Source organism: Eumetopias jubatus, unplaced genomic scaffold (assembly GCF_037043125.1).
Source record: "Eumetopias jubatus isolate StellerSeaLion01/CBP00866 unplaced genomic scaffold, mEumJub1_p1.0 scaffold_52, whole genome shotgun sequence".
Taxonomy (NCBI): domain Eukaryota; kingdom Metazoa; phylum Chordata; class Mammalia; order Carnivora; family Otariidae; genus Eumetopias; species Eumetopias jubatus.
Window position 1 is genome coordinate 1268594 of NW_028274858.1, and position 10654 is coordinate 1279247.

A 10654-nucleotide genomic window follows, 5' to 3' on the forward strand; every position below is an offset into this window, starting at 1 on the left:
AACAATTCTGTGAAGAATTCAACTTCAGCGCCAATGTGCTTTTCCAAGCAAGAAGCTTCCTAGCCTAATATGTGGAAGCATCACTATAATGCCACATCCTTCCCTCTGAGAAACAAGATGGTGGAGAACGCCACTTTCCCGGAACATCTTGTTTCCAGAAGAGAAAAGCGATCTCTAACAGATGTGTCGAAGTTCAGAGATGGCGGTTTGTCCTGGTCTTAGAAACAAGTCTGTTGTCAATATCATAAAAGCCATCTATGAAAAACCTACAGCGAATATCATTCTCAATGGGGAAAGGCTGAGAGCTTTTCCCCTAAGGTCAGGAACGCAGCAGGGATGTCCACTATCACCACTGCTATTCAACATAGTGTTAGAAGTCCTAGCCACAGCAATCAGACAACAAAAAGAAATCAAAGGCATCCAAATCGGCAAAGAGGAAGTCAAACTCTCACTCTTTGCAGATGATATGATAATGTATGTGGAAAACCCAAAAGACTCCACCCCAAAACTGCTAGAACTCATACAGGAATTCAGTAAAGTAGCAGGATATAAAATCAATGCACAGAAATCAGTGGCATTCCTATACACCAACAACAAGACAGAAGAGAGACAAATCAAGGAGTCGATCCCATTTATAATTGCACCCAAAACCATTAGATACCTAGGAATAAATCTAACCAAAGAGGCAAAGGATCTGTACTCAGAAAACTATAAAATACTCAGGAAAGAAATTGAAGAAGACACAAAGAAATGGAAAAACGTTCCATGCTCATGGATTGGGAGAATCAACATTGTGAAGATGTCAATGCTACCTAGAGCAATCTACACATTCAATGCAATCCCCATCAAAATACCATCCACTTTTTTCAAAGAAATGGAACAAATAATCCTAAAATTTGTATGGAACCAGAAGAGACCCAGAATAGCCAGAGGAATACTGAAAAAGAAAAGCAAAGCTGGCGGCATCACAATTCCGGACTTCCAGCTCTATTACAAAGCTGTCATCATCAAGACAGTATGGTACTGGCACAAAAACAGACACATAGATCAATGGAACAGAATTGAAAGCCCAGAAATGGACCCTCAACTCTATGGTCAACTTATCTTTGACAAAGCAGGAAAGAATATCCAATGGCAAAAAGACAGTCTCTTCAACAAATGGTGTTGGGAAAATTGGACAGCCACATGCAGAAGAATGAAACTGGACCATTTCCTTACACCACACACAAAAATAGACTCCAAATGGTTGAAAGACCTAAACGTGAGACAGGAGTCCATCCAAATCCTAAAGGAGAACACAGGTAGCAACCTTTTCGACCTTAGCCGCAGCAACTTCTTCCTAGAAACATTGCCAAAGGCACGGGAAGCCAGGGCAAAAATGAACTATTGGGATTTCATCAAGATAAAAAGCTTTTGCACAGCAAAAGAAACAGTCCACAAAACCAAAAGACAACCGACAGAATGGGAGAAAATATTTGCAAATGACATATCAGATAAAGGGCTAGTATCCAAAATCTATAAAGAACTTATCCAACTCAACACCCAAAGAACAAATAATCCAATCAAGAAATGGGCAGAAGACATGAACAGACATTTCTCCAAAGAAGACATCCAAATGGCCAACAGGCACATGAAAAAGTGCTCCACATCGCTCGGCATCAGGGAAATCCAAATCAAAACCTCAATGAGATACCACCTCATACCGGTTAGAATGGCTAAAATTAACAAGTCAGGGAACGACAGATGTTGGCGGGGATGTGGAGAAAGGGGAACCCTCCTACACTGTTGGTGGGAATGCAAGCTGGTGCAACCCCTCTGGAAAACAGTATGGAGGTTCCTCAAACAGTTGAAATTAGAGCTACCGTTCGATCCAGCAATTGCACTACTGGGTATTTACCACAAAGATACAAATGTAGGGACCCGAAGGGGTACGTGCACCCCGATGGTTATAGCAGCAATGTCCACAATAGCCAAACTGTGGAAAGAGCCAAGATGCCCATCGACAGATGAATGGATAAAGAAGCAGTGGTATATATACACAATGGAATATTATGCAGCCATCAAAAGGAATGAGATCTTGCCATTTGCAACGACGTGGATGGAACTGGAGGGTGTTATGCTGAGTGAAATAAGTCAATCAGAGAAAGACATGTATCACATGACCTCACTGATATGAGGAATTCTTAATCTCAGGAAACAAACTGAGGGTTACTGGAGTGGTTGGGGGTGGGAGGGATGGGGTGGCTGGGTGATAGACATTGGGGAGGGTATGTGCTACGGTGAGCACTGTGAATTGTGCAAGACTGTTGAATCACAGTTCTGTACTTCTGAAACAAATAACGCAACTATTTTAAGAAAAAAGAAAAAGAAGAAGATAACAGGAGAGGAAGAAAAGGGGAGTATGTCAGAGGGGGAGACGAACCATGAGAGATGATGGACTCTGAAAAACAAACTGAGGGTTCTAGAGGGGAGGGGGGTAGGGGGATGGGTTAGCCTGGTGATGGGTATTGAGGAGGGCACGTTCTGCATGGAGCACTGGGTGTTATGAACAAACAATGAATCATGGAACACTGCACCAAAAACTAATGATGTAATATATGGTGATTAACATAACAATAAAAAAATTAAAAAAAAAAAGAAACAAGTCTGTTGTGATTTCCCCTTTAAGAGTACCACCAGTGTCTCTAGCGAGGAGCCTTCTAGCATGTATGTGTGGAGGCATCAGGAGGGTACAGTATCCATCCCTCAGTGAAAACACTCTGTTTAGAACAACGTTCCAGGAACCTCTTGCTTACAGAATGTACTGCTTTTAACAGTGCGGAGTGTCATCCTGAGGAGTCTGGCTGACAGGAACTCTGAGAAACAATACTGCAGCGAATGGAAACGTTCCCAGCCACCTGGATATCAGAAGATGGAACCCATTTCACGTATATGTGAGGAAGTAGAGGCAAGGGGCCTTGACTTGATGCTCATAAACGCGTCTGTGCAGAATACAACTTCGAGCGAACAACCAATTTCTTCCCGTGAGAAGCCCTGTAGCATGTATGTGTACAAGCATCAGGAGAGGGCCCTCTCCTTCCCTCGGAGAAACAAGCCTGTGGTGAATGCCACGTCGAGTTACCATCTTTTCTTAAGAGTTCTCAGCCATTTCCAGTATCGGTCTAGAAGGAGAGGCAAAGGACAAAGTCCCCGTATTGGAGACACCAGGATGTGGAGAAAGCAGCTGCCAGGAAACACAAGTTCCCTCCAATGAGACGCTTTCTAACACACAGGTATGGAAGCATTCGGATGTACGATATATTTCCTTCTGAGAAATCAGACGTCACAGAAGGCGACTTTCCACGAACATCTTGTTTCCAGGAGAGAAAGCCGATTTCCAGTATCTGTGTGGAAGTCTAGGGAAGGGGCAAGGTCCTTAGGCTTAGAAAAGAGTCTGTGGAGCAGGCACCTTTCAGAGAACCCCAAGTATCTCAAGCGAGAATCGTTCTAGCTTGAATGTACGAAGTGTGCGAAACATGCCCTATCCTTCTGTCTGTGAAGAAGTCTCTGGGGAATGCAACTTTCCCCTCAGAGGAAGTTTGTTCCAGTGAGAGGCATTCTAGCATCTTTGCCTAGAGGCAAACGGAAAGTGCCTTCAACTTCGCGGAGAACAAGTCTGTGAATAAAGCAAGATTCAGCGTAGAACACGACACTTAAAAAGAAACCCTTCTAACAAATGTATGGGTTCTAACACTAGGATAATGCCATGTCCTTCACTTGGAGAAAGACTTCTGTGGAGAATGCAGTTCCAGAGACACTGTGGGTGTTCAAACAAGAAGCTTCCGAGCCTATATGTGTGGAGGCATCCGGAGACTGCTCCAGTCTTCCCTTTGAGGAAAAAGACTGTGAAGAGAACCACTGCCCGCTACCATCTTGATTCCAGAAGAGAAAAACGGTGTCTCCTATAGGTGTGGAAGTATACGGCAGGTGGTTTGTCCTTAGGCATAGAGTCCAGATGGTGGAGACTGCACCTTTCAGAGCTACACAAGTGTCTCTAGCGTGAAGCCTTCCAGCACGTATGTGTGGCAGCATCAGGAAGGTGCCCTCTAGTTCCGCTGAATGACTTCTATGCCCTAATAAGGAGGCACAGCTTGTTGGGCTGGATTATTAAAAAACTCTAAGTGCTGCCTGCAAGAAGTACACATTAAATAAGAAAACAAAGGGGGCACCTGGGTGGGTCAGTGGGTTCAGCGTCTGCCTTCCGCTCAGGTCATGATCTCAGGGTCCTAGGATCGAGCCAAGCATCGGGCTCCCTGCTTGGCGAGGAACCTGCTTCTCCCTCTGCCTCTGTCTCCCCCACCTTGTGCTCTCTTGCTCTCAAATAAATGAATGAATACCTTTAAAAAATAATAAATAGAAAATTATAATAATTAAAGATGAATTAATAAAACACAGGTAAAAGGATGGGAAAAAGTCATAAAAGGACTAATCATAAAAGACCTCGGTAGTCATATTAATATCAAATTAGATTTCAGAGCAAAAAACGGGATAACATAGATCACTTCCTAATATAAATGATCAACTGATGTTCCAAAGCAAGTTCTGAAATCAGACTTTCTAGGTTAGAAATGCTGCTAAAACCAGTGGATGAAAATCTGAGGAGCTGCTCCTTATTTGCTGTCCTATAGTTTTGGAGCATGAGGGATTTTATGTTCAACCTGAAATCTCTTAGGACTCCTACCGAAATGAAGGGCTTTACTCACCTACCTTGAACATGACCGTTCCTGCCTCCTATTTCGTTTTGGAAACTTAACCTTCTCTCATCTGCCTGTTCCTTTTCATGTAGCCTCCATGTTCAATATAACACATACTGAAGGAATATTATTAAAAACAAAATCTGCATCCAGTCTATAAAACCTCTTCACAAAGACAGAAGAGAAAGAAAACAATTTTGTTATAGATTAAGAACTAACCAGAGAGAGCATAAGGCGCATCACATCCTAAGTGATAAAAAGATCACAAAGACAGAAACCTGATTCTTCTGTATAGCTAAGAAGATACAACCTATTCTATTCATGTTTTCCAGATAAAATAGCTCATTTCTTTTATCTTTATGGAGGTAAGGTTTAAAATTTAGAGTCAGATGACATTTGAATTAGGCCAACTTTCCCTAAAATCCCCAAAATCTTCTTTTTCCCTGCTTGAAGAAACTTTTCTACATTTAATGTGATTTCTGCTTTCTGTTCCTCCATTAACTCGCTGTTTTCTCTACATATACACCCCGTTGTTTGTAGCCATAGATAATCACTATGCCCCCCAATAAAATTGCATGTGGAAAATTAAGGAAATGCCCTAGAATATAAATACACATATTTACAATTTTGCAAAAAAAAAAAAAAAAAAAAGTTTGAATGAAATAATTGTCAAAATTCATGAACCTGCATTGGACGGAGTATCTTTTTTTTTTTAAGATTTAGTTTATTTATTTATTTGAGAGAGAAGAGTTTGAACAAGTGGTAGAGAAGGGAAGCAGGGAAGGGACAGAATCTCAAGCAGACTCACAGCTGTGTGTGGAGCCTGACTTGAGACTTGATTTCATGATCCTGAGATCATGACCTGAGCTAAAAACCAAGAGTTGGATGCTTTACTAACAAAGCCACCCTGGAGGGAGTATCTTTTTATCTCCATGAAATATTTACTGATGTGAAAATGTTTATTACTTATGGTTAATACATTCAATTCTGGGTTTAAAAAGTATATTAACCTAAGACATCCTCCTAATGTTGGTATCTCTTTCTGAGGCATGATAAAATATGGCAATTGTAAAAATAATTCATTTCTTCTACACATATTGAAAATACAAAGCAGTCATAATATAATACCATGAACCTACAGAAATTCTTACTGTAGGTGGAGTATTGTTATTGCTAGACAGAAAAGGAACTTTTTACTCAAAATTAAGATTGCCTTACAAATACACATTCTGTTTGTAGGGCACAAAGTTTATCCCACATAATCTTTTTTATAAATACGTTGGCTGTTGCAATAAAAGCAATTTTCACAAGAGACACATAGAAATAGATTTTATTTATAACACTGTCATGTTCTTTTTTATCTCTGACTCTTTAGGATCTCATTCATGGTAGATCTCTTGACATCTCTTAAAACCTTTTACTTTCTGACTATCTAAGAGGTATTTACAGACATACCAAACAAAATCATATTCATTCCACTAATATGACTATGAAATGTTTTTGATACTATTTAACACAGAATACTTAAGAGAATCAGATAAGTTTACTTTATATTCAGAAACCTAATTACATTTTATTTTAGTCAGTAATAACAACAGATTCAGGCTATTGTAAAAAATTACCTAATTCTTAAATATTTTCAACATCTTAAGAAAAAATCCTTTTTTAAAAAAGATTTTTATTTATTTATTTATTTGAGACAGAATGAGAGAGAGAGAGCACATGAGAGGGGGGAGGGTCAGAGGGAGAAGCAGACTCTCCGCCAAGAAGGGAGCCCGATGCGGGACTCGATCCAGGGACTCCTGGATCATGACCTGAGCCAAAGGCAGTCGCTTAACCAACAGCCACCCAGGCGCCCAAGAAAAAAATCCTTTAAACAGAACTTTCCGTTTCCCTCTGACCTGACCCAGGGCAACCACTCACTTGTGGTCTCAATGACTTTCTTTATATACAGGTTACACAGATTTAAGTGCCAAATCATCAGGGCATTTTAAATCTTTTGTTTTACTCATTTTTTTTTTTTTGCAGTTTTCATTTACCAGGTTTTATGTTATTGGCACCAACCTAATAAGAGTGTGTTTAGAAGAAGGAAATGATTTTATATCAGGGGCTAAATAAAATTATGTATTTATTTCTATAAAAAAATTTGTAAAAAGGAGATTTTGTACATCCTATTTTATTGGTCCTGTCTACATAACTTTTATTTTAAGTAGTTTATTTTAACCGAATGAATTTCAAAAGTAAACACTCGGGCTTTAATTGCTAGGAAACAGGCATCTTGTGATGTCACAACTACTCAGGTGGTGGACCATTGTGATGGTCTGAATAGTTTATCTGGGTAGGCCAGCCAAAGCGGCATTTGAAAGCTGCAGTGTTCAAAACCATGCAGATCAGAAACGTAGCTGAAGGAAAACTTATTTGAGATGGCACATGTTTCTTCAGAAATTCAAGATGATTCTCCTAAAGATGGATCGACTGGTTCCGCAGCCGCCATTAGCGCTCGTTTGTGTGATCACACATTCACTGGAGATGTGGACCTGAGGTCTATGATTGAAGAAAATGCTTTTCAGGCCTTGTCAGGAGGATCCTTGATAAAAAGACCACATTACACATTCTGTGTCTCTGAACCAGATGAAGATAATGATTTTCTTTCTCTGACCTTTCCCAGGAAACTTTGGAAAATAGTTGAAAGCGATCAATTCAAGTCAATTCGTTGGGATGAGAAGGGAACTTCTGTAGTGATTGATGAGAAACTCTTCAAGAAAGAAGTTTTGGAGAGAAAGGTTCCTTTTAGAATATTAGAAACTGGAAGTATGAAGAGTTTAGTTTGCCAGCTTAATCTTTATGGATTTAGTAAAATGCAACAGAGATTTCAAAGATCTGCTTCTCTGGCTGACTTTCTGGCAGAGGAAAAAGAAGTTTCTGTTTTAAGCAAGGTATTCAAAAATGTTATGACTTATATACAGAATATATAAGATTTTACCTTGTATAGCAGTAAATAGGTTCCTATGTATAGGTTAAAGTCAGATTTTTAAATTTTTAATATTTTTCAAAAATTGAGGCCAGCTTAGGCATGTCACATTCAGGGTTATAAGTAATTTTGGTAGTATCTTTGACCCTTACCAATGAACTTCAATTTAAATAAGGTCCTGAAGCCAATTAAAGTGCTATTCACTGTTATTTGTAAATATATAGCCCATTTTCATGAACCATATTTAAACGTTTGTTTCCAGTAAGTACATTTTTAAAAATACTAACATACAAAATATATTATTTGATGACTTTTTGTGATGAAACTAAAGTCAGATTTTATAGGTTATCTTCTCTTATATCTTAGTTGGAAATGTCACTTAGTAACGTTCTCCTTTGGTTTCAGTTACAGTACTATCATAATCCATATTTTAAACGGGGCTGCCCCCATCTTTTAGTAAGAATGAAAAGAAGAGTCGGGATTAAAAATTCTTCTACAGTTTCATTAGTTCAGGATTTCAACAAGAAACCCTGCAGAGCAGGGGATAATGTGGAAAGTCCTAATTCTGGTTTTGTTGCTGAAACTAGTGGAGAAAGGCTATGTTCAAACTCCACCAATGTAAATGTTCCTCTAATAAGGAAGCCGCCTCACAGCCAGGGAATTGCTACTACAATGGCCCCTATGAGAAGTGATTCTCCTGCATCAGCAATGTCAGTTGGACCATCAGAACAAATTGGAATGGAGCAACATGTTACTTTAAACCAGGTGACCACCTTTCACATGCACTCACATAGCAGCTACACTCAAGCAAATGGCCACATTGTGAACTTTGTTACAACTACAACTTCTCTATCTCAGTACCGTATCATATCTCCCTTACAGAGCAGTTATTTGGGAATGATGGTGGAGCCTTCCACTTTTCCAACTAGATATGCTGATTTGTCAGCCAGTGAGGCTCGTTTTTCTAACCCGCAACCGGCTGGCAACCCATGGTGCACAATGCCAATGATAGGTGATACTTCTGCTGCCTCACTTTCAAGATCAACTCATCAACCGTCTCCATCGTATGCACATCATTCTAATTACAACTGATCTGTCAAAGGACTGTCATTATGCAAGATAACAAAGGTTATCATTTGTTAGCAATTGACCACATATTGGCAATTCTCTTACTTGAACAATAAAATTACATGTTCATCTTTATGGTTTCATTATGTTTATATTTTGAAATAGTTCAGGGTAAAAATCTTGATTTTATTTATTGTATTTTTTTGTGTGATTTGGCAAGAACAGTTGACATACATCCTAAATACATTATATGTATTTAGAAAAGAATGGGAGCAAAGGAAAAGAAGCATTTGGAGTTAAGTAATTTCTGAAATAGTCCAGGATGAATAAAATGAGGGCATAAATTACAATGATGTGGAAGGGGGCGCCCGGTGGTTCAGTTGTTAAATGTCTGCTTTCGGCTCAGGTTATGATCCCAGGGTCCTGGGATCGAGCCTTGCATCCATTGCAGACTTGTGTCCAGAAGCAGACTCCCTCTCCCTTTGCCACTCCCCACACTTGTATGTGCTCTGCAATAAATAAAATCTCAAAAAAAAATTGATGTGGAAGAGATACATGTCAATGAAATCTAGAAAAGACAAATACATAGTATTCACTTTAGTATTTTCTCAATTACATTATATTCTCCCAGTTATTTAGAAGAGTCCTTGGATTTTAGTTGGCAAAGATTCTCTTCATTAAAAAATACATTCGTAGTGGAAAGTATAACACTCTCACCAGTTCAGCAACCATTATGTCATCACATGCTGCAGTCATGGACTGCATGTCTCAGAATGTTGTGTAATTTTACAGGTGGTATTATCAAAGGCCTGTTTTGCCCTAGTGATCTCAAAACATTCGATTTGTGCCTTCATTTCCTCCCCTCATTAGCCCACGTTTGATATTTTTTAATGGATACATTTATGTTGCCTTCTGATTCCATCCACAGCCTATTTCAGGCTTAATTCCTTATGCTGTTTCTAATGCCTTTTAAATTCTGAGCCCTGAAATTCAGCATAGTTAACAAGTCTTTAAAGACAACTGTTTACCTGAGCAGGTTCATAAGTTTCTACTCCCTTATCCCTTTTGAGTTACATTCAAACTCTTTTTAGCCATGCCAATTCTCATCATACAACTCTTAGGTAGAACCCCTTTACTTTGTCTTGGACATCAGCACAGATTGAGCACAGTTAACTGTCAAATATATTATGTATATATATATATATGAATGATAATTGAACGTTGGTTTAAGCCAATCAAAATCTGCTTTTTGTTACTGAACATCCCATGTCTTTTACTCTTATCATAATTGGTCTTACTCTTCACTGGAAATTTTCATTCAGGAGTAGCTCACAGTTATGTACACTACAGATAATGAGTTTGACTTAAGAAAACTAGCAGCACTGGTTATCAGTGCATGCACTAATTTCTAGTTTCCAGTTTTTTGGCCATTATGCAAACTTGGATATTCTGGTTATTGCCACTATAAAGACTTTTTTCCGTTCTGTTTCATCGAATTATAGGATTATTTCTCTGCCTGTCACAATATCTTCTCCATCTTCTGCTTTGACAACTCATTCCCTGAGAGAATTTGCTACATACTTACTAGCTCTGTGTCTATGGCAGTCTCCCAACTAGTGTGCAGTACAATGACAAAATTCATTCCTTTGGCCTCTGAGGTAACTGGAATCGGGATGAAATACAGACCTGAAAAATCCATTCTTGTCATCCTGCTGCATCAACACATATACTTTTTTGCTTTTGTTTCACTAACTTTTGGAGATGTATCTTGATAGAAGTTGCAGTGGGCGATGTCAAAGAGGTTATTGCCTATGATCTCCTCTAGGGGTCCTCCCTGCCTCTAGGATGCGAATGTTTGTTTCATTCCCCAGATTAGGGAAGT

At 39.1% G+C, this 10654-nt stretch overlaps 1 protein-coding gene across 1 annotated transcript; it reads left to right on the plus strand.

The window, feature by feature from the left end:
* The first annotated feature begins 7156 nt into the window (after positions 1-7156).
* LOC114203847 (heat shock transcription factor, Y-linked-like) lies at positions 7157-8796 on the plus strand. Its single transcript, XM_028097133.2, has 2 exons — positions 7157-7669; positions 8110-8796. The coding sequence occupies exons 1-2, from the start codon at positions 7157-7159 to the stop codon at positions 8794-8796; spliced, it is 1200 nt and encodes a 399-aa protein (XP_027952934.1).
* The last annotated feature ends 1858 nt before the right edge of the window (positions 8797-10654 follow it).